The 25624-nt window shown below is 35.1% G+C and overlaps 1 protein-coding gene and 1 long non-coding RNA gene across 2 annotated transcripts; one reads left to right on the top strand and one right to left on the bottom strand.

Moving 5' to 3' along the window:
* The first annotated feature begins 1594 nt into the window (after window positions 1-1594).
* On the top strand, window positions 1595-25106 carry LOC114727561 (F-box protein At2g02240-like). The gene is made up of 3 exons (XM_028914260.1): window positions 1595-1887; window positions 1998-2116; window positions 24791-25106. The coding sequence occupies exons 1-3, from the start codon at window positions 1642-1644 to the stop codon at window positions 25104-25106; spliced, it is 681 nt and encodes a 226-aa protein (XP_028770093.1). The 5' UTR covers window positions 1595-1641.
* LOC114727555 (uncharacterized) lies at window positions 7738-11614 on the bottom strand. The gene is made up of 3 exons (XR_003738589.1): window positions 11351-11614; window positions 8658-8729; window positions 7738-8153 (listed from the first exon to the last, which is right to left on the bottom strand). It is a non-coding gene; the product is annotated as an uncharacterized LOC114727555 (long non-coding RNA).
* Window positions 25107-25624: the final 518 nt, after the last annotated feature.

Below are 25624 nucleotides of genomic sequence, written 5' to 3' on the forward strand. Positions count from 1 at the left end.
GGAACAAAAAGCTTCTGACGCGACGGGAGGAAGAAAGGAAAAGAAAATAAAGGCTGCCTACTGCGAGCGTGTGCAAATGAACAAGGGAAAAAATAAAATAGGGGTGGGGTCATGTGACCCCAACAAATGATTCCTTAGTACATAAATTTTTTTAATTATTTGTGGGGGGGAACATGTGAGGTATCAAGTTCCCCCTCCTTGTTAGATAGTGGCTGGCATGTTTGCCACCTACTATTAAAATTCAAAATGCTAAACTAATTACTACTAGTTCAGATCCTATTTATAAGAACTAATTGACTAATTTGAGAAGATTAAAAAAAGAAGTTAAGTTAGTCATTTGTAATAAATAGGTATTGTCTTTTCTAAAATATCCTTACTAATCAATTGTATTGGGCGGAGCTATTATTATTAGAAGAACTATCTTAAAAAAATATATAAATATGAGAGATAAAGTGGATTGGGGTGTTATATTTAGGACCAAAATAAAAGTCAAATAAGGTCTTATATTAAGGACCGGAGGTAGTATATCATTTTAAAATAATACTTCAAAACACTTATATTTAATTTTTTTCCTCACTTTAATTTATAAATCTTTTTTCGAAAAGTTATTTCCAATTTGACTAAATTCTCTTTATTCAAATAATAACATTATAATTTCAATTACTATTAATTAATAACAAATATAACTTAAATCCTAGGAATTAAAACTTGGGATGTTACAAAAATACTTCTTATAGTAATTGCGGTCGTTAAAATATTTTCCTTCTAATATACATGATTAAGAAAGATATTTTAAGGAAGGCAAAACTTATTTATTACAAATAAGTAACTTAACTAAATTTTTAATATTATTTTATGATTTTAGTCATTATTGGATTTCTATAAATATAGTACTTAGATTTCTTTCTTTTGTAAGGAATTGAGACTTGGATTTCAATTAAGGATACAATATTTTTATTTCAATTGAGAGTGCTTAATGAAGGGGTTTTTTTTTGGATGAATCCCAGGATAAATTAAAATTTCTAAATCTTTTTATAGCAATGAAGAATCGTGACTATCCTTGTTAATCCTTCCATGTCTTGTTTTAAAGCGGAAGTCAGTTCATTGATGAAGAATACATACGATGAAGGCAAATGAATTCCAATCAGTCCCAAAATAAACAAAAGAAATAAATAATACCACTAATATAACTCACTTATAACATTTTCTGGTGTACTTGGAATCATATTAAATTGATAAAATTGTTTAATTCACTCTCATTAGAGTTTTTTTTTCTCCCTCTCTCTCTCTACATTTGCAACTGATTCTTATATCCCTCCTCTCTTTTTTCTCTTTCCAATAAGAATTAATTAAAGATAAAATTAAAAAATAAACATTAAATATACTACAAATGATTTGGGACAAAAACTTTCTCGATTAGTCACTTAACCGGAGTGGTAAAAACAAAAGAGAAGACTTAAGCGCTAAGGAAAGTGGTGCGTCACCGCGTCGGGTTGACGCAAGAATTTCTCCTGAAGAAAGAGCCCACTTAAGACTTAAGCGCGAAGCATTAATCATACTTCCTTTTGGATATTAAGTGCCCACTCCGACCTGAAGCTGAACACTACACTAGCCATACCTCCATACAAAACTCCGGCCCTCATGGATAATCTCCCCGAAGCTTGCATCGCCCACATCCTTTCCTTCACATCCCCCCCTGAGGTCTGTAGGCTTTCCTGTGTCTCTTCCTCCTTCCTTTCCGCCGCCGTCTCCGACGCCCTCTGGAATTCCTTCATCCCTTCCGATTGCCTCTCCCTCCTTTCTCCTCCTCCCTCCTTTCCTTCCAAGAAGCATCTCTTTCTCTCTCTTTCCCACCAATCCCACGTCATCATGAACGACGGTCTCAAGGTATTCCTTTCTCTATTTCATTTTTAACTATTCCAATCTTAGTGCCCTGGTAATTCCTCTTTTACTTAGATTTAAGGGTTTCAATCTCATGCCTCTTTATGTATATTCAGAGTTTTTGGCTGGACAAATTTAGTGGGGCGGAATGTTTCATGCTATCCTCGAAAAATCTCTCTATTGTTTGGGGAAGCACTCCGGAATATTGGTGGTGGCCTTCGGTGCCCGAGAGCAGGTGAGCCAATAATAGAAACGTTACTTTGCCGTTTTCATGACGTGACCTGCAGAACTGCTGCGTACCTTGCAGGTTTAAGGAGGTTGCTGAACTTCGTGATGTTTGTTGGCTGGAAATTCGAGGGCAGATCAACACGTGCATGCTGTCTCCTTCAACTCTGTATGCCGCTTACCTCGTGTTTAAATTAACTCCTCACGCCAAGGGGCTCAAAAACAAACCAGCGGAGGTCTCCGTTGGGATTGCTGGGAATGATAATGATGCTCACAAGCGATTCATCTATTTGGATCCAAGAAAAGCACAGAGCGAGAATCTTAATCGACGTCAGGCCAAAAAAAATAAAAAAATTCGACAATATACAAATAAGAGAGCAGATGGATGGTTCGAGACTGAATTGGGAGACTTCTTCAACGAACGAAAAGATGACAGGAAGCTGGAAATCGCTATTTGTGAACTCAGTCCATGGTGGAAGGGGGGCCTTGTCATTGAAGGATTAGAAATTAGGCCCAAAACACAGTAAGTGAATTGTGAACCTCTAGTGTTAATCGAGCTGGATAATACTATTTTCCAAATCATCATTACAATCATATTTCTTTCTTCCATCAATCATCCCTCACTCATTAGAATCATCAAATTACAACATTCACCCCAGTTTAATTCAAAACACCTAAATTTTACTAGTTAAAGTTCCTCCAAAAATAATCAACATTCATATTCCAACAAAATCCTAAAAATCCAACCATTAAATCTTTAATATAACCTTCAATGAACTAAATTAAGAGTTTAAATTCGGAATTAATAGCATCATTACCACAGATTACAATTTTCCTACCTAACCCTAACTTACATTTCCTCAAACTAACTATTGAAATAAAAATCTAGATCATAGGACTCCTATTCTAACCCCCCAGGCTCCAGTAATATCATAATAATAAATTAGAAGCCTTAAATATTCAAAATCTAACAAGCCCTTTTTTTTTTTCCATGTCAACAACCCAGAAAAATAAATTAAAGAGAAAAAACCAAGATAAAATAGGATTTAAATAACTTACCAAGATATCTCAATGAGACCAAGCAATCCCCTTTTCTCCTCTCAAACTCTCTCTCTGCCCTCCCCCCCCCCCCCCCCACCTCACGGCACTCGACGAATGTGTGAGGAGAGGAACAAAGAGCTTCTGACGCGATGGGAGGAAGAAAGGAAAAGAAAATAAAGGCTGCCTACTGCGAGCGTGTGCAAATGAACAAGGGAAAAAATAAAATAGGGGTGGGGTCATGTGACCCCCACGAATGATTCCTTAGTATATAATTTTTTTTAATTATTTGTTGGGGGGCGGGGGGAACACGTGAGGTATCAAGTTCCCCCTCCTTCTTAGATAAAATTCAAAATGCTAAACTAATTACTACTATTTTTGGTCATATTTATAAGAACTAGTTGACTAATTTGAGGAGATTGAGGAAAGAAGTTAAGTTAGTTATTTGTAATAAATAGGTATTGTCTTTCTTAAAATATCTTTACTAATCAATTGTATTGGGTAAATCTATTATTATTAGAAGAACTATCTTAAAAAAATATATAAATATGAGAGATAAAGTGGATTGGGTGTTATATTTAAACCCAAAATAAAAGTTAAACAAGGTCTTATATTAAAGACCAGAGGTAGTATATCATTTTAAAATAATACTTCAAAACACTTATATTTAATTTTTTTTCCTCACTTTAATTTATAAATCTTTTTTCGAAAAGTTATTTCCAATTTGAGTAAATTCTCTTTATTCAAATAATAACATTATAATTTCAATTACTATTAATTAATAACAAATATAACTTAAATCCTAGGAATTAAAACTTGGGATGTTACAAAAATAGTTCTTATAGTAACTGCAGTCGTTAAAATATTTCCCTTCTAATATACATGATTAAGAAAGATATTTCAAGGAAGACAAAATTTATTTATTACAAATAAGTAACTTAACTAATTTTTAATATTATTTTATGATTTTAGTCATTATTGGATTTCTATAAATATAGTACTTAGATTTCTTTCTTTTGTAAGGAATTTAGACTTGGATTTCAATTAAGGCTACAATATTTTTATCTCAATTGAGAGTGCTTAATGAAGGGGTTTTTTTGGATGAATCCCAGGATAAATTAAAATTTCTAAATCTTTTTATAGCAACGAAGAATCATGACTATCCTTGTTAATCCTTCCATGTCTTGTTTTAAAGCGGAAGTCAATTCACTGATGATGAATACATACGATGAAGGCAAATGAATTCCAATCAGTCCCAAAATAAACAAAAGAAATAAATAATACCACTAATATAACTCACTTATAACATATTCTGGTATACTTAGAACCATATTAAATTGATAAAATTGTTTAATTCACTCTCATTAGAGTTTTTTTTCTCCCTCTCTCTCTACATTTGCAACTGATTCTTATATCCCTCCTCTTTTTTTCTCTTTCCAATAAGAATTAATTAAAGATAAAATTAAAAAATAAACATTAAATATACTACAAATGATTTGGGACAAAAACTTTCTCGATAAGTCACTTAACCGGAGTGGTAAAAACAAAAGAGAAGACTTAAGCGCTAAGGAAAGTGGTGCGTCACCGCGTCGGGTTGACGCAAGAATTTCTCCTGAAGAAAGAGCCCACTTAAGACTTAAGCGCGAAGCATTAATCATACTTCCTTTTGGATATTAAGTGCCCACTCCGACCTGAAGCTGAACACTACACTAGCCATACCTCCATACAAAACTCCGGCCCTCATGGATAATCTCCCCGAAGCTTGCATCGCCCACATCCTTTCCTTCACATCCCCCCCTGAGGCCTGTAGGTTTTCCTGTGTCTCTTCCTCCTTCCTTTCCGCCGCCGTCTCCGACGCCCTCTGGAATTCCTTCATCCCTTCCGATTGCCTCTCCCTCCTTTCTCCTCCTCCCTCCTTTTCTTCAAAGAAGCATCTCTTTCTCTCTCTTTCCCACCAATCCCACCTCATCATGAACGACGGTCTCAAGGTATTCCTTTCTCTATTTCATTTTTAACTATTCCAATCTTAGTGCCCTGGTAATTCCTCTTTTACTTAGATTTAAGGGTTTCAATCTCATGCCTCTTTATGTATATTCAGAGTTTTTGGCTGGACAAATTTAGTGGGGCGGAATGTTTCATGCTATCCTCGAAAAATCTCTCTATTGTTTGGGGAAGCACTCCTGAATATTGGGGGTGGCCTTCGGTGCCCGAGAGCAGGTGAGCCAATAATAGAAACGTTACTTTGCCGTTTTCATGACGTGACCTGCGGAACTGCTGTGTACCTTGCAGGTTTAAGGAGGTTGCTGCACTTCGTGATGTTTGTTGGCTGGAAATTCGAGGGCAGATCAACACTCGCATGCTGTCTCCTTCAACTCTGTATGCCGCTTACCTCGTGTTTAGATTAACTCCTTACGCCAAGGGGCTCAAAAACAAACCAGCGGAGGTCTCCGTTGGGATTGCTGGGAATGATAATGATGCTCACAAGCGATTCATCTATTTGGATCCAAGAAAAGCACAGAGCGAGAATCTCAATCGACATCAGGCCAAAAAAAATAAAAAAATTCGACAATATACAAATAAGAGAGCAGATGGATGGTTCGAGACTGAATTGGGAGACTTCTTCAACGAACGAAAAGATGACAGGAAGCTGGAAATCGCTATTTGTGAGCTCAGTCCATGGTGGAAGGGGGGCCTTGTCATTGAAGGATTAGAAATTAGGCCCAAAACACAGTAAGTGAATTGTGAACCTCTAGTGTTAATCGAGCTGGATAATACTATGGCACTTTTCTTCCAAAATAAAAAATAAATAAATATTTTCGTCAAATTACAAAAGCCAAGGCGGCACTAATCAGTAATCACAGCACAGATTGATGGATTTAATTAAGAATGTTACGGTTGATCATTCTTTATTCATATGCATGTGCCAGCTCGTGCGACGAGAGGATCATAGAAAGATTATATGTGGCCGATGCTACTTATCAAACCAAAATCCGAATCTATGTGGCTATGTAAAAATCAATAGCATACACGTACATATGTATTACTATTACAAGGAGGGTCTCCGCAAGTCTATCTAGAAGTGTGATAAGTGACATAACGATTTTTTTAATTATTTTTAAATAATGAGATTGAGTCCTCTTTTTTGCAATTTAATAAACCAGTTAATATTTGTTTGTATACTGCACATTTCAGTTACCCCACGTTTTATTTCTAAATATTTTGAATTAGTTAGGTTTTTCTGAAAATTGTGGCTGTTTGTAACTTAAAAAATTTAATTTAGCGTGTTTTATTTTTCCCCCCGAAAATATGTCACTGCTGTTATTTTTTACTGGGGATAATTATGTTAATGTTGAACTAATTAATTATTAAATTTATTATTTGTGCTTATTGAAATAAATATCTAACTGACAGCTTTGTTTTGGGGAATAACAATGGATATACATACAAAAAATAAAACGTTGGTTATAAATACCATTACTTGTGAGTTTAATCCGGTGGATACTTCCGCACCGTTCGTTTGAGGGAATGCAAATGATTGAATATTTTGTTGATTTTTTTTATTCCTGTAAATAATGTCACATGTTGAATTCTCTTACACTACTTAGTTATATTATTTACATAATATTCCATAAAAAGATTGACCTTTGCCAAAAAATAAGGATATGTAGCAGTTTTGATAGAAGGAACTTGGAGGGGGGAAAAAAGATGAGATGAGATGTTCAAGGTAGTGGCTATTTTCATAAGATTTTAGTTTAGATTAATTAATTAATTAATTAATTAATAATATAAAAGTATGAAATTTTCACTAAACCATTGCACCTTAATGTAGACGGGAACTGAAGACATTTAAAAAAGAATTGCTATAATTAAACATATGATATGCATTTACTTGCCATCAAGTTATCTATTTTAATTTTATAATATATTTTTGGGTTAATCTAGGATTGTACTCTTCCGGTTTTTAATGTAGAACCTAATTATTAAGTTAATTTTAGTCTTAAATATAAGACCTATTTATCATATTTATCAATTTCTTCTAAATTATCCCATATGAATACTTTCTCAACCATAATCAAGTAGAAGAAGAAGAGAAGATATTAGGAAAGATGACTATAGTATTTTAGAAAAATATATCATATTTTTTTATAATTAACTAGCTTACCTAACTTCCTTAATCTAATTAAATTAGTTAAATAGGTCTTATATTAAGAACTAGAAGAGTATCCTACATGGCATACTATTAAACCAGGTAATAATTTACATTTAAGACACTATTTAAAATCCAGAGCATTATAAATAGCAAAACAACATCATGTATAAGAAAGATTTTGACAGGGCAACTATTTATTAATTATTAAGTTTGACCTCTAGAATTTTATTATGGAAAAAATATATCATGGGTCACAAAATATAGAAATTTATGTGGCGGGCTTTACACAGATCAACATTTTTTGTAACCTCCTACTCTATAAACCTTTATGAAAGCAGATTTAAAAACTATGGTTGAGAGTTTACACTAAAAATGTGGTATTTTTAAAACTTTTTATCTACTTTGACTCAAAACTTATAACTTTAAACTTTGAAAGTTTTATATGATATAATAAGACCTGAAATCGTACTACCGTGATCTAATAGCAACAACAATTTATCAGAGCTATACAGATGTTTCTACAGAAAACTCTACTTTTCTGTTTCAGCTCTAATAAATCATACTTGGTAAATCCTAAACCATTCATACTATAGATAGGTCATTAATATATGCATATATGTATGCTAAGTACCCAGTTATGCTAAGTTACCCCAAAAACACTACTCGTTATGGAGGTACATACATCCAATAAGTGAAAATTACATAACCTCACAAAATGAAATATGAGCATCACAAAAGGAAGGGGGAAACAAACACAAAAATATTCCAGATTAATTAACTAACTAAACACTAAGCTCTTCTTCCTTCCACCTTAGCTAAGCTTCCACCAGCTTCTCTTTTCCTTTGGATGAACTGGGCCCTATGGTTAAATAGAAAGGAGGGGTGAGATTCAAAGAATCCCAGTAGCAGTAATCATATTTCATATATTATGCATGGTATAAAACTGAGCATGCAAAATAAGCCATGGAGAACAACACCTTACAAAATAACTGAACTGAATAACTAACTGAGGCATATTCGCTGTTATTTAACTGAATCTCATATAACTGTTGCGCATAACTGAGTAACTGAATAACTAAGCAGCTGCTAACTGATTAACTGAGATTAACTGAGCATATACATACTGAACAGCTGCTAACTGATAACTAAATAACTGAGTAGCTGCTATCTGATCAACTGAATAACTGTACAGCTGTTAACTGATTAACTATTAAATGCACATATACTGGATAGCGAAATACATGCACATGGCCATGGCAATAACTAGTAAGGCAATTTACATGTTCTCATGCTTAACTATAGCATTATGGCATAAACAGACATGTAACCAAAGCAAAACATATAAAATGATGATTAAAGGTACCTTCCGCCTGCTCTCCTGTGCGGGTACCTTGCTCTTGGTTTCTTCTTGGTGAGCTAGGACACCAATTAAATCCTAACATTTCAAGTACATATATAGGATGAGTTAAAATTAGGATTCTGGTTAACCCATAACTAGCTAAATCTTTTTATAACCCCCGCTCAGGTGTACTCTCTTCTCTTAAGGTAGTTGGTCATTTTGGCCCAAAATTTACACTTCATCTACGTATTTCTAAAAGTTTCTAACACTTCCCCTTTCTTATGTTTCTCTTAACTTCCTATTCTATTATGATTTAGCTAAGACAGTACGATTTAACTTAGTTATTAACTCTTCATGCTTCTTAAATAATTGCTTAGCATACAGGAACACAAAACAACAAACTTAAATCATCATTCAAATACTCTTCGATCATAAATAGCTATGTAGAACATTAACTTGACATTTAGAGATATTTAAAGGAATTTCAAATTAGTTCCTCAGGTTTAGTTTAGTCTTATACATTTCACAAACATGGATGGTTTCATCAAGCATTTCGGTTTCCTTTATTATCTGTTTTGAACATTCAATCTCACTCACATAGCTAAGAATAACAGTTTAACATCTAAACATATAATTCAGCTTTTGGCTTTATCACATGTATTGATATTAATCAACAAGGAGTTTTTCAGCTTATGACCCCTAAGCATTTAATATAACAGAAACCCATAACATATAAGGTAATTATTCACTAATTGACAGTGTCAATCATCAACTTGTACAAAAATATTTCATGACAATAATATTCAATTTCAGCAACTAGAAAACATGAATAAGAAAGTCCATTACACGCATCCCTATAGACCACCTTGCATTCACTTGCTTTACTCATATTCTTACAAGTTTATAATCAACTTTTAACCATCAGACGTTTCAAACAGTAGCACTATATAACCTAGAAATTATTTTCTAGTTTCATAACATAGGTATGCTTCTTTTAATTCTTTAACCATTCAGTCTACACAGAACGGCTCCCCTGAAGATTTTAGCTCTTATGTCAGATATTAAACCATCATTCAAGAGTCTCTAGACCCAGCTCATAAGTTATTATAATGGCTTAATATTCAGAAGTATAAACCAGCAAGTTCTCATACATTATTCAGTTCCAATTTTAACAATATATCATATAAACTACAACTCAACAGATTCCAATTTCAAGAACACTGTTTCGGTCATTATTTAAGCATCCTTAAAACATACTCTAACGCCTTGAATCTCTGGTTTAACATTCAGAAGCCCCAAACAATAATTTATAATCAGTTTTCAAACTCAATAATCCTAATCCCATGACTCATGGCAACATGCAAGTATAGAATTCCTATCCAATCTCCCTGCTCCAACATTTTCGAATCCCTTTAGAGACTCTTATTTAATATCAATGACAGCAGCATCACATTTAAATCACTTCCCCTTAGCTCAAACAAGAAAGAACCCGACTGCAAGTGTACGTTTGCATTTATAGATCAAAATAAGGGAACTTACAGATAATTGGCTTTCTCACATAAAGCTTCTATTTTCAGCATCCATCTCATCCAGCAACAATAATATAACACGCATATATATATAAATATATATATATATATATATATATAGCTTAGTTATTCAAGCTTCAATAATTCAGTTTGGCCTCATGACAGCATCCTTCTTAAATCTGAATTATCATCCTCATTTACTAGCTATCATCATTTTCACTTAGCTTGATTATCATCCAACAGTCTCACGGGTTCCCTTAAGAATCTAGCAGCATTTTAATAGTTTATACCACTGTTATAATATCAATAATAGCAGCATTTGAAAGTTATATAAAAATACTCCAGCTTCACATATTCAGATCACACAACCACACACATATTCTTAGCAGCCAGAGAAATTTCTTCTTTTTCTTTTCTTTCTAGTTAGCTCGCCCAAAGTTCAAATAAAAGAATAACAGCAGCACGGACACACACCCATATCAATGTATAGTATTCAAGTGTTTAATGTCATCAAATCCAAAGCCCAAACAACTTTTCTTTCCATTTTATCATGAAACCCAATGCTATATCCACCATCACAGAGCACACATGTATGCTTAACTATTCAAGCTTCAAGTTTCATCAATCAGCAATCGTTTAAAGTACTCAAGAATGCAATTTCAGTTCCAGTATTGGACACCGCAGAAGATCAAACAGGGGCGTCCCTGCTACGGCTAAATACCAAAACAGATTTAAAGACACAAAGCTTCAATCTCGGAAATATGACCCAGAATTTGAATGACATGTACCACATAAGAGACATCAAAACAAAGTCACTGATTTTATATCAATTTTATTTTTCAACTACCCAAGCTTTAATCTTCACCCAATCGGTGATTTCTCTCCCAACTGAACCCATCTCATCGGTTAATGACAATGATTCAGAGGAAGGAAATAACTCGAACAATACGAAGTTTTACGAACACACACACACACACACACAAACAGTAAGCATCGGGTTTCGAAATCAGAAAACAGAATCAATCCAACACATGCAATGCTAAATATTAACTTAATCTATCTCTAGTTATAGTTTCGAACCTTTAATCATCATTTTCCCCTCACTGAGAACCAGAATTCAATCACCCCTTTCCTACTGAAATCATCTAATCGAAGAAATAAAAGATGGGAGAAGACTTAGGAGTCCACCTTGGTTCGAAAGCCGACTTGCACGTAATCTATCTCCTCCCCGAAAGCTTCCCTGCTTGGATCTCCCTCCCAGTGTCAGCTCTCTTTCTCTCACTCTCTCTCTCGTTCTCCGTCTCTCAATCGGCCTCCCCACAGTCTCTCAGACTCTCACTCTAATATAAGCCATCAAGCTTACTTGTCTAAGAAAGAGAAGGGAAGCGTGTTGAAGGAGATCTGATATAAGGGAAACAGTTGGCTGAAGGTAGTGAAAAGGAGGCAGAGAACATGCCAGGAACGTGAGAATTTGGGAATGATCATCGTGGGAAAAGACGCGTATAATTAGGGTAAAAGACAAAAAGTTATTTTTCGCTTCACAAGTAACTCTTATCCCAATTTTAAAATTGATCTTCAGCATTTTGTAAGAGTTTTCTTTCTTTTTAGCTTCTTTGGCTCACTAAATAACTTTCCTAAATTTTAGAGGCTGAAAATTAACGTATAACTATTTTTCTTGAATTTCTCAAGAAAATAAGCCTTTTATTTAGGAAAATAGATTTTAAATTATCTCTACCCTTTTATTCATCCATAAACACATTTATCTTCCAAAACAGTCGTCTATAATTTTTCCTTAGTTATTTTAGGTCACTATATATTTTTAATAATTATTCCTTCTTTATTTTCCTATATTTCTTACTCAATAGTAGACTTTTATAGAACAATTATTTTCCTGAGGCCTTAACTAAATATTTATACCTCTCAAACATCTTATAAATTTGTAGCTATAAAATTTGGGATATTACATTTTTCAATTACACATTTTACCACCGTATCACATATACATCGCATGTTGAGTGGTTATACACACATGCATCGCTAATAACATTCATTTTCTTATTGTAACCATAGATGAATTTTTTGCAATATAAAGAGTGGGAGCCGTTAGATTTATTCCCGTCAGTAAATTACTACTGTTTTTATCACACCATCCGTTTTCTCCAAGTATTCACATGGCTCCTACATTCAATTCAGTTCGTGCTATTAACCCATGCAAACAAAATTGAGAGTCAAAGTTCATGTGGTTCGATTATGGACTATGCCTGGATGTTACTCTCATGGAGATATCATCCATGGAAATGATTCTGAGGGACAAGGATGTGAGTGTTTTACTGATTAATTTAGGTTTGTTACTTCCTATGTTCTAACAGTTATTTTTCTACACAGTGACAACATCCACGTTATAGTTAAGACTGCCTTCCTTCTACGACAATGCTAGAATTTTGAAGAAGGAAAAACATATGTGGTGTCGTATTTTTATGTTTTTTCCAATACAGGCTCATACTGAGCTTGTACCCAAATTGAAGACGTGAAACCAAAATATTGGCAAATAATAATAAATCTGTTAAGTTGTTGAAATTATTAATTATTGAAGATTAAAGATTAACAGATAAACCCTCAGTTGATCAACACATAGCATATTATACTTAAGTTTTAATAGCCCCAGATTTAGTTAAAATCTCCACGTCCCCAGCTTAATTTGAAACAATCAAGGTTTTTTAAATATTTTTGTTTCATCTTATTATGAAAATAATTATTTTTATTATTATAATCAAAATACATAATATAATATCTTAAGTATAATGGAACATAATGTAATAATATAATATATCATCACATGCCTTATATTTAGTATATCATTATGGCTATAATAAATATAATATTATACTCCCTCCGTTCCTTATTATAAGAGACAAATAACCAAAGTACGTTGATCAAAAAAATAGTTAAAATTAGTTAAGAACAATTAATGTGTAAAAAAATATAATTTTTTTCCAAAAATACCCTCATTAATAAGGAGAGAGCATGAGAGAGAACAATTAAATTATTAAAAGAAAGAGAAGTTGGAGGGAGAGAGAGTGTGAGTTGGAGATAATAAATATGGGTAAAATAGGAAATCAACACAAAAAAGTAGAGACAACTTTTAAGTGTCTCTTATATATAGGAACATGTCATAAGCATCAAATATCTCTTATAATAAGGAACGGAGGGAGTATAAAATATGATGTATAAATAACTTTTAAATATTACGTAATGTATATTTAGATTATTTGTTCTAACCTCTTGTCCGACCATTCATGTCAAGTGTGTGTGATGCATTGCGTGTTCCCATATATTGGGTAAGCTGTCAAATTCTCCCATAACCACCAATATTTGCGATATATAATCTCATTTATTTTACCTTCAATGATTGGAGGCTTACACAAGCGTGTGATATGTAATCATTTTGGGTAAGCCACATAAAAGCATCATCTTATCCATTTGGAGGCAAGGTTGTCCTGTTTGGGGGTGATTTCAGACAAATATTACCTGTCATCCAAGAGGAAGTTGTGAAGATATTGTGTATGCTACAGTAAATGCTCATAATTCTGGAATGATTGCAAGCTTTTTAAGCTAACCAAGAGTATGAGGCTCATGAGTTCTCAAACAGCAGCCAACAATAAAGAGGTACACCACTTTTCCAATTGGGTGATATCCATAGGGGATGAAGCTGTCCCTACAGAGAATAATTCTGAGAACTTGATAACCATGCCAGATGAATTTCTGTTGAAGTCCAACACTACACCACTGGAGTGTATTGTGAAAGCCATATATCCTAATTTGTTACATCATTTAAATGATAAGCCATATTTCCAGGAACTATTCTCGCTTCCACGCTAACGGATGTTGATGAGGTGAATAATTATATTTTTGATATGATTCCCGAGGAAGAAAAGATTTATTTAAGTGTTGATAGTCTCTCAAAGAAAGAGAGGGGGTGCACACTTCTATCAATGTCAGGTCTTCTAAACCACAAACTAAGGTTCAAGGTGGTTGCTGCCATTATGCTGACATGTAACATTGACAAGTCTAACGGTCTATGTAATAACACCCGTTTAATTGTAAGTAGGTTGAAGCAAAATGTTATTGGGGCAGAAGTAATGACATCAACTAGTGCAGGTGCAAGCGTATTGATCCCAAGAACAACCGTTACGCCTTCAAACACATCTCTCCCATTCACTTTGCGTAGAAGGCAGTTTCTAGTCATGCCATCTTTTGCAATGACGATTAACAAAAGCCAAGGACAAAGCTTGCAAAATGTCGGCCTGTATCTTCCTCCCCCTGTATTTACCCATGGTCAGCTATCTGTTGCACTCTCACGTGTTCGGAGGAAGGAAGGCTTGAAGATATTATTTTAGATCAAGATGGAAATGCAACAAAGAAAACTCGTAACATTGTTTACAAAGAAGTCTTTTGCAATCTGACTATTTGATTAATTAAAAAAAATCCTTAGTTCTATTTTTCTCCACTGATCTTCAACGCTTCATTAGCTTAAATGTGATTAATTAACCAATTCGATATTACGTAGTTAAAAACAAGTAGCATAATTTTTTAAACTACACCCACGCATCGCGCGGGTTCTGTACTAGTTGCTTATTAAAATAATCGTAAGAATATAATTATTCTCTATTGTAGCACAGCATATTCTCATGTTTGTGTGTAGAGGTGTGTGTTTATACGTATGTATTCTTTATTATATTATGAGCTTTTGAACTCTGAGAGCTAAAAAAGAGAAACTCTTAAATTATGCACATTTGAGCTCCTATTAATTTATTAGCTCTTTAAGGTTGTATTTTTCAAGTTTGTTTCATCTAATTTATTTTCCTGGCCTTAATCTTTTATCAAATTTATATTAATATATATATGTGTGTGTGTGTGTGATGCAAATAGACACGTGAACTTTGAATGATGAGTCTTCAAGCAGTACGGTAAAGAACCTTAATTATGCACCTTGTGAATGAAATTAAAAACCATATATCTCCTTATCATTTAAGATTTATTTATATTATGGTGGTCTTATCCAAAAATAAATAGAGAAATCAATATATTTTACCATGTTTCTTCACTTTCAAAAACAATTTGGAGATTATTCACAAGACTATTATGGATATTTTAATTTCTAGCCCTTTTCTTCCTCTTCTTTTGGGGATCATTCCCCAGACTCACTAACCCATTGAGCTTTGCCTATAAACAAGACAACTTGAAACAATGCTGCTACAAATGCTGCTTCGCGCACATACATATCACAAGAAAAAGCATTTGGAAGCTTGGAGCATTAAAAGACGCATTAGAGACCCTTTGCCGTTGGGTACAATGGGTATAATATGATCTGGGCCCTGAAGGTTCGAAGCTGTTGTAACTGGAATGAACAGTTTTTGTTAAATGACAGAGGTTTTGGCCCTTGTTTGTCGAAAGTTGATGGCAATGGCATGCCTGTCATCGGCAACACTAAATTAAAAAATTATAGTTTTTCTACATTATCATAGCATGTGCGACACATCTACTTATGCGACAAGGTATCCCAATTCAGGCCGCATTATAAGTTGATAAGAGATAAAGTTTGAGAAGCTTTTTGACCTGTTGAGAAGCTAACTTTAAAAGTTTTCTTTATAACCGTCGTTTTTAATTTTTAATTCAAATAATCTATGTTTAATGAGCATCTCAAAAAAATTCAAAAATTGGACTCTTTTTGCTGTGTCACTCCACCCATTACATATAACATCATTCTATCTCTTCTGGAAAAAAACAGAAAGATTATTGTGTCTCTTGGTTGAGTGTTTCAGGTCTACCTAAAACACACTTGTATACCTGGAATATGATCATTTCTAGTAGGAAGATGCCTGTGTCTACCAAAACAGAAAAATATATAAGACGCCTTTTGTAGTGTATTACACTACAAAAGACATCTTATATTTAAGACCGGAGGAATATAATAATATTCATTTTGCAGATTGAGAAGAAAATGTCCCTTAGCAGACATTCTATAAAATTGGAACGACGCATGACGAGAAGAAATGCATTGATTGAGTAGTATTGGCAAGGGTAAAAGCCATTCATTTCCACGGTGAGAAAGGAAATTATGGTGAATTTCGTGGTGCTTTTTCTTTTTAACGAAAAAATTATGGTGAATTATGTTGATAACTAGATTGTGATCTAACCGTGTTAAGGCGGCAGTTACAAATTTATTTTTTAAAAAAAAAACAAATGAATTTATTTTAACCCTCTCTCTACTTCTTCTCCACTTAATATTTTCATCATTAGATCAAACTTCAATGGCTAAGATTTATTTTATAAGGATTATTATTAAAATATTAAATATTAAATAATAAAAAATATATAAATAATTTATGTTGTTAAGTGTTAAAATTTGATATAAGTAGTTTAATATGACAAATTTTTATTATATTTAATATTATAATAATCTTTTTACTTAATTTTAGATCTCAATCAGTGGAATTTAATCCAACAATAAAAAAATTAAGTAGAGAAAAAGTGGAGAGAGAAGTTAGCGGAGATATTCTTCTCCGGAGAACATATGGCCAATTGAGTTTTTTGTACTGCCAAAAGAACTACCAATTCATCTAGCAAAGCAAAAGGCACCTAACGTTATGTGCTATTTAAAACACTACATGTTCATCCACACGACGTCGTGTGGAGTCTCTGCTAGTATTGTTAAAAGCAAAATCAAAGTCCACTCATTCCCGTTGTAAGATAGGGAGTTATGTGAACTTTGTTGTGTTTTTTTTGCATTTATTGGAAAGTTATGGTGAATTATTTGTATGCTAACCGGGGCTTGTCTCCCTACCTCACTATTTTATGAATTTCTTTTTTTATAATAAAATCTTGGCGAGCCGTTAAGGACTTGGATCCCTTCAATTGATGCTCTCTCAATTGAATTTTATTTTCTTTTCTTCGAATATAAAACTGAATACCGTTATAACAAAGCAGGGAGTACAACAAGAAACAGACCTACCCTCCATCATTAGCCGCTTGAAACATAGGTGATGGAGGGTGATCTCGGGTAAAAGATTCCCTTATAATCTATAGGACAATTTTATTAATTGGTCAGCAATTAAAGGATATTAATAGTTAATAATTAGATTGTGAGCTAATGGTGTTGAGGGCTTGAGGCGGCAGTTACAGATTTTTTTTTAAAAAAAAAAATCGAAGGAATTTATCTCAACACCGACGATTAGGGAAAATATATAGTAATACACTAATAACGCCACAGTCAATGACCACAAGCAGTGAATCGCCGAAAGTAATGAAGACGGAAGACCTTTAAGGAGCCGTTATATTTGACTAGCAGAACTGCAATATTTCAACCATTATTATTTATTTCAATATAATGTTAATATTACTGCCTTGAATTTTAAATATAATAGCTAATTAGAAAATTTAATTTGATTTTAAATATAAGACCCCAATTTACTTTATCTTCTTATTTTTATTCATTCTTTTTCAAATTAGTCCCCAACTTCCCTTAGCAATTGCGCTTGTCAAGATGTTTTTACTTTAATATACATAATTAATAAATGTATTTTAGTAAAGATAAAACTTATATGTTACAAAAACTAATTTAACTAATTTTTTAATATTCGTAAATGAGTACTTAATTGTGATATTAATTTTTTTATGAAGAAGTTGTATTATTTTTTGATTTTAGTCATTGTTGGATTTCTATCAATAGTACTAAGATTTCTTTTGTAAGTAACTGAGACTTGGACTTCAATTGAGAATACAATATTTTCTCTAAAGAATTACATTCAAGTTTTAAGAAAGAAAAATAATTACTAAAAAAATTATAATAACAGCATATAATAATAAGTTTTAAAGTTCAGAATGACAACCTCTAGGACTTATTTTGTAGTTTTTTTCTTCTTTGATACCTCATTGTAATTCTCTCTATTTTCTCTCCTCAGTTTCTCTCTCCTATTCACCTTTTTTTCCTTTCTTCCTCCCTTCTCTGTCTTCCCTCTCCCTTCGTCCTCTTCCTCACTTCCTCTCCTTTCTTCCTCCTCTTCTTCTTCCCATTTTATGTCACCATAATCTAATTCTTAGTATCCCTAAATTGAGAGTTAGGGGTTTTTTTTCAATTTTATTTTTATTAATTTTTTCTCTGCATATATTTATGAATCTTTTTCATATCTCTCACCTTTTGCCCTTTATTCAATAAGAATTAAACATACAACAAATAACTTATATTTAAAACCAAGACTTCTCCTTACAAATAACTTACATTTAGAATTACTCCTCTGGTCCTATTTATAAGACAGAGAGAGAAGATCTTTTTTGGTTCTATTTATTAGGCACTAAGAGAAATTTTTGACATAGATGTACAATTTTACCCCTCATTTATTATTGTGTTGACTTTGTTTACATGGGATATAATATATATTAAATAGGGATAAAGTTGGGAAGTTATTAAATTTTAAAAGAAAGTTAATGAAGTTTAAAATTTTTCTTAGTCTATGTGAAACATGTTTGAAGTGTCTTATAAACAGGACCAGATAAGTATATAGTCGCATTTCTCAACCTTCACTTTTTTAGTTTTGCTCCCACCTTTTGCATGTCTTGGGCCTGATTGGAATTCATTTGCCTTCATCGTATGTATTCATTAGGGGTGTTCATAGTGCCCGCATGCCTGGTGTGCCGGCCCGAGCCCCGAAAAAAAATGCCTGGCCCAGCCCGAAAAAATGTAGCCCAAACAAAAAAAGAGCACTTTTGGGCAGGGCCCAACACGGGCAGGGCAGGGCGGCGGGCAGGGTACCCTACCCTGCCCAGAAGTTTTTATTTTTTATTTTTTTTTCACTTTCACTCTCCAGTCTGGCAGTCTCCACTCTCTACTGACCACTCCATCAGTCCGTCTTTCATCACTTCATCAGAAATTCAGAACCCTACCCATTTACCCAACGCGGCAACACAATTACTCCCCCCCACTTTCAGTTCTGAGTCACTCCAATGCTCCCTTGCCTGTCGGTCTCGGACTCTCGGTCTCTCCCCTGCCTCTCGGTCTCGGTCGCTCCCCTGCCTCTCGGTCTCGGTCGCTCCCCTGCCTCTCGGTCTCGGTCGCTCCCTCCCAGTGCAGTCTCCCACCTCCGCGTGCTGTGATTACTCACTGCTGCCTCTGATTTGAAGACTGAAGCTCGCCGAATACTCCAGCTCAACGAGTTGTTGCTCGCCTGGATCTTGCCTCTCGCCGAGTAGTCTCTCGGTATAGACCATTATAGACCATTTCTTCCTCCTTTTTCACTATCTGGAGAAATATTATGCTCTACAAACCTCACCTTGTCGGTCTCGGTCACTCCCAGTCTCCCACCTCACCTTGCTGTCTCTCCTATCTGAAGCTCGTCGAGTAGTCTCTCGGTATCTCTCGGTCACTGTCTCTTCAATCTCAAGCTCGCCGAATACTCCAGCTCAATGCCTCAACCACCATCACGTCTCTCGGTCACTCGTTGCTCCACGGCTCCAATCTCCACTCGGTGAGTTGCGACAGCACGGATTCCTTTCTCCAGTCTCCACGCATGTCTCTGTAACATATGATTGTATTTGATTCTGGTTTGATTCAGTCGCCTGATTGTGCCATTTGATTCTGCTTGGATTATTTCTGATTTTCTGTTTCACAATTCATATAATGCTGTTTCTATGGAGGTGCATGAGATATTCAAATTCAACATCTAATGCTGTGTTTTGTAATTGTATCTATAAGCTCATGCCTGCCGTGTCTATTCAAAAAAAATAATTCATGTAATGCCATGTTTGTTTTAGTTTGCAAGAATTTGAGATAATAGAGAAATGGTTCTGCTTTAGTGCTTCTACCGTGAAATGAGTGGCAGAGTTGGAATAGCAAAGTCATCTGTAATTACTGCCATGTTCGTTTTAGTTTCCAAGCATTGCTCGATTTTTTTTTTAATAATTCGTTTTAGTATTTGGAATAGCGGAATCATTTTAAATGAATCAATTAAATCAAATGGTATATCGTGAGTTGTACTTTATATCAATATTATTGTATCAATTCAAATTTCTTGCCATGATTCATTTCTCACAGTATTTCTTCAGTCTCCACTTGTGTTTGTATGATATAATGCTATTTGATTCTACTTTGATTCATTTGAAATTTCTGCTATTTGATTCTGCTCCTATTCATTTAAAATTTCTTGCTATTTGTGTAGTGATATATTTTTAAAAAATAATTTGTTCAATTATATGATATTGCAGCTGCAATGGATGATGAAACTTCTATTACATCACCATCCCCGGTTGTTGGTGGAAGGTCTCAAGCTGCTTCAGCCCCTCTTCAAACACCAATCTCGATTGGACCTAATCAAACACCAAATCCTAATAGACCTAATGAAGTTACTGCCCCTAGCCCTATTGTTCCTGTTCAACCTCCATCTCATCCTGTCCTCCCTCCCCTTGCTCCTTCTCCTACCCCTACTCCCCCACAAACAAATTCTGTCACACCAGAAACAAGTATTGATGAAAGGGGTACAAAGAGAAAGGCAAGAGAAACTAAGCACACATCAGAGGTTTGGGAATATTTTGTTAGATTGCCAATAGAAGAAACTAATGGAGTTCACTTAGCAGCTTGCAAGTATTGTCATACTACTTATAAAGCTTATCCAAAACGTCATGGGACAAATTCTTTATTAAGGCATATCCCAAAATGTTCAAAGAACCCTCATAAAGCCACTACAGATAAAAAGCAATCTATGTTAACTCTTTTGTCGGGCAAGACTAGTGGCCAAGGAAGATCTTTAGTTACACATGTATATGATGAGAAGCGATGTAGAAGAGCTTTAGCTGAATTTATTATCTGTGATGAGCAACCATTTAGAATTGTGGAGAAGCCTGCATTTAAGAAATTGTTGACTGAGTTTGAACCTCGCTTTTCAATCCCATCAAGAACAACAATTGGAAGAGATGTGTGGCAATTATATCTTAGAGAAGTTAAAGTATTGAAGAAATTTTTGAAACAGAGTACTAAACGTGTTTGTCTCACCACAGATTGCTGGACATCAAATCAGAATTTCAATTACCTATGCTTGACAGCACATTTTGTTGATGATGAATGGAAGCTTCACAAAAGAATTCTCAATTTTGTTATGATTGAAAATCATAGAGGTGATACTATAGGGAGGACCATTGAGCAATGCTTGTTAAATTGGGAGATTGAGAAAGTGTTCACTATCACTGTGGATAATGCCTCAGCTAATGACTCAACTTTGGGATATCTTAAGAGACGTTTGAGGAGTTGGAAGGGCTTACTTTGTGATGGTGATTATCTACAATTAAGATGTTGTGCACATGTCTTAAATTTAGTGGTCAATGAAGGTATTAAAGAAATGAAAGACAGCTTTGAAGCCATTCGAAATGCTGTGAGATATGTTCGTTCTTCTCCTTCACGCTTCCTAAGATTCAAAGCTTGGGCTAAAGCTGAAAAAATAGACACTAAAAGTCTTGTTTGCCTTGATGTATCCACTCAATGGAATTCAACATACTTAATGTTAGAAGCTGCAATGAAGTTTCAAAAAGTGTTTGAGCGAATGCGTGATGAAGATGATGACTATATTTCGTATTTTAGCTCAAGCACTTCAAACTCTAGGCATGAGCGTGGGGCTTCTAGTTCTGCTAGGCGTGAGCAAGATAGCTTTTTTGGTCCTGTTACTGATGATTGGAATAATGCTTGGATTTTCATCAAATTCTTGAAGGTCTTCCATGACATAACATTGAAATTTTCAAGCTCCCTTTCTGTATCGGCAAATGAATGTTTCCACCAGATTGCTCGGGTTCAGAAAATGCTGCAAAGAAATATCACAAATAATGCTAATAGCTTCTTGAGAGAAATGAGCACTAGCATGCAGGTGAGGTATGACAAGTATTGGGGTCAAGCAGACAATATGAATCCATTGCTTTTTGTGGCTGTCATTTTGGACCCTTGGTATAAACTAGCATATGTGAATCATATGTTTGATCTTCTTTATGCTGATCCTGAAGTATGCTTGATTATGAAGGAGAGGATTAAAGATTGTTTGTATCGGTTGTTTAATGAGTACTCCGCTGGGGGTTCTATTGACTCGGGGACTACCTCCACAAGCACAGCAGGTGCAACATCATTGCCTTCTTTTGATGATGATGATGATGATGGTGAAGAGGATCCAGGTCATAAGTGGTTAGAATCTATGAAACAAAGAACCTCAACAGATCCTCAAACTGAGTTAGATAGATATATAACAACTGACTCGAGAGATGAAATCCCTTCTGCAGCTGAGTTTGACATATTGTTATGGTGGAAAGCTAATTCAGAAAAATATAGAATTCTCTCACACATGGCACGAGATGTATTGGCTATGCCAGTTTCTACAGTGGCTTCTGAGTCTACCTTTAGCACCGGAGGACGTGTGGTTGATCATTATAGAAGCTCTTTATCTTCTAAGATGACAGAAGCACTAATTTGTAGCCAAAATTGGCTACAACCTGGGCTGTGAATGTCTGAATTTGTTGACAAGCTTCGGGAGTTTGATAATTTTGATGAGACAAAACATGTCCTTCAACTTGTTAGTAATCTTTTTTGCCCCCAAATCTCAATAACTCATATTTTACTTCATAATTTGTAATGTCATTGTTCTTTGATTTTTTGTCCTAGATTCTGCTACACCTGGAGCTGGAGGGGAGAATTTAATGGCTATTGGTAATTGAAGGGTCATTTTATAAACATGACTAGTTAAGCTGGCAAGGTGAATCGGTGCTTCCTTTAAAATCTAGAAGTATATTTTTTTTATTGTTTACTTTGTAATATATTAAACTTTGTTATTTTTATTTGTATTTTTTTCAGGTGTTCCATCCTTTTTGGGAAATTATGGAGATTGATGCAAAGTGCAAACTGTTCAATTTTCTAGGCTCCAATTGCAATATTGAATCTTGTTTCGAATGGATTATTGATGTTATTCAATTGGATATTTGTTAAGACTTATTTTGGACTATTTCTGAATGATTTTGGTGTGTTAAAATGTAGAATTATGTAATGTGATTTTTAGATATGGATGGAGTTGTTTTTTTTATTTATGATTTGAGCAGGACATCGGTTTTTGGGCAATGAAGCCCGCCCTGCCCAAAATGGTTAGGGCTTCTACGGGCAGGGCTGGGCATCGGGTTGCATTTTGCGACCCTCACATAGTTCGGGCTGGGCATCGGGCTGGGGTCGAGCCCTGCCCAGTCCTGCCCACGTGCACCCCTAGTATTCATCATCAATGAATTGAGTTCCCCTTTAAATCAAGGCATAGTAGGATTGGCAAAACAAAAGGACACGCAGTTTTGGGAAACCACTCAAGAAGGGACACTGAAATCTAAAAAGATAAAATAAGAAGGGAGTGGTGATTCCTATTCCTATAATCACGCGGGGCACATAAAAAATCAACCGTAGTTGTCCGGTTGGGCGTACAACAGTTGGATCAGTTTTGCAAATTTTAACTGTTCAAATTTAATATAAATGACTTAGATTTAATTTTTTATAATTTAATTTTTTAAAAATATTTTTATTTAATAGGTAGATAAACTAAAATAGATGTAATCTTTTAATGGTAAATTTTTTTAAAAACTATTTTTATTTAAACATTATTAGTTAAAAATTTTAAATTTAGACACTTAAAATTGTATCTGAATGGTGCAAATTTCACAGTCGTTGAGTATCTAGTGCTTATCATTGTCATGAGTACCGAAACTAATTTCACAAATTTGTCTACATTCTCAAGCTCGGACCCAAATGCATGTTTATTACTTGAGCCTAACACATGTTTATGCATATTCTAAATTGTGTCTACTCCCTTAACTCTAGCAACACTCGGTTCTTGGTTGAGTGTGAGACCCGAGTGATAAATAATAATAATTAAAAAATAATAGAGAAGGCTTAAGGGCTGACGAAAGATCGCACTTAAGACTTAAGGGCGAAGCATCCTGGACATATAAGCTGCCCTCTCTGCTGCGAAGTCGAACATAGCGCTAACTATGCCTCCGTACAAAATTCAGACCCTCATGGATGATCTCCCTGAAGCTTGCATCGCCCACATCCTTTCCTTCACATCCCCCCGCGACACATGTAGGCTCTCCTGTGTTTCTCGCTCTTTCCGCCGCCGTCTCCGACGCCCTCTGGGCTTCCGCCATCCCTCCCGATTGCCTCTCCTCCCCTTCTCCTCCTCCCCCCTTTTCTTCCAAGAAGCATTTCTTTCTCTCTCACCAGCCCCAACTCATCGACAACGGTCTTAAGGTATTCCTTCCCCTTCTTTCTCCTCGTATCTTCTCAATTTTGTTTACCTCTTCCAATCTTAATGCCTTGGTAATTTCGATGCTCTTTTATTTAGACATAAGGGTTTCAATCTCATGCCTCTTTATGTATATTCAGAGCTTTTGGCTGGATAAATTTAGCAAGGCGGAATGTTTCATGCTATCCTCGAGAAGTCTCTCGATTACATGGGGAGAGACTCCGGAGTACTGGGGGCGGCCTTCGCTGCCGGAGAGCAGGTGAGTCCATAATAGAAACGCTACTTTGCCGTTTTCGTGACGTGACCTGTGGAACTGCTACGTACCTTGCAGGTTTCAGGAGGTTGCTGAGCTTCTTGATGTGTGTTGGCTGGAAATTCGAGGGCGCATCAACACGCGCATGCTGTCTCCTTCAACTCTGTACACGGCTTACCTCGTGTTTAAGTTAACTGCCAACGCCAAAGGGTTCAAAAACAAGCCGGTGGAGGTCTCCGTGGGGATCGCCGGGAATGATAATGATGCTCAGAGGCAAATCGTCTTTTTGGATCCACAAGAAGCACAGGGCGAGAATCTTAATGGACAATATCCAAACGAGAGAGCAGATGGGTGGTTGGAGATTGGGAGACTTCTTCAACGAAGGAATAGATGACAGGGAGCTGGAAATGGCTGTCTGTGAGATCAACGCTGGCCACTGGAAGAGGGACCTTGTCATTGAAGGATTAGAAATTAGGCCCAAACTCAATAACTGAATGGTGAACCTCTACGCTGCGAGTCTGTGATCTTTTTTCTCTCGATATTAGGTCAGTGGTTGCTGTTATATAGAATAAAGGGTTTCATTTCCTTCTCTGCGGAATCTCTTTGCATAATGTGTGTTAATCGAGTTGGATAATACTATGGCCTTTTTCTCTCAAAATAAAAAATAAATAGTTTTGTGCAAATTACAAAGGCCAAGGCGGCACTAATCAGTAATCACAGCAAAGAATGTTAAGGTAGATCATTCTTTATTCATATGCATGTACCAGCTCGTGCGACGAGAGGATCGTAAAAAGATTATATGTGGTGGATGCTATTTATCAAACCATAATCCGAATCTATATAGCTATACCAAACAATTAATAGCATACACGTACATATTGCTTATTAAAATAATTGTAAAAATATAATTAT

Source organism: Neltuma alba, unplaced genomic scaffold (genome assembly GCF_004799145.2).
Source record: "Neltuma alba isolate B1F8T4 unplaced genomic scaffold, ASM479914v2 tig00012485_pilon, whole genome shotgun sequence".
NCBI classification, from domain to species: Eukaryota; Viridiplantae; Streptophyta; class Magnoliopsida; order Fabales; family Fabaceae; genus Neltuma; species Neltuma alba.

Bases quoted from the DNA above. Each gene is read 5' to 3' on its own strand.
- LOC114727561 (XM_028914260.1), top strand. From the start codon at position 1,642: ATGGATAATCTCCCCGAAGCTTGCATCGCCCACATCCTTTCCTTCACA. The intron at 1,888-1,997 runs GTATTCCTTTCT...ATGTATATTCAG, and splicing joins TCATGAACGACGGTCTCAAG to AGTTTTTGGCTGGACAAATT. The intron at 2,117-24,790 runs GTGAGCCAATAA...CGTACCTTGCAG, and splicing joins CCTTCGGTGCCCGAGAGCAG to GTTTCAGGAGGTTGCTGAGC.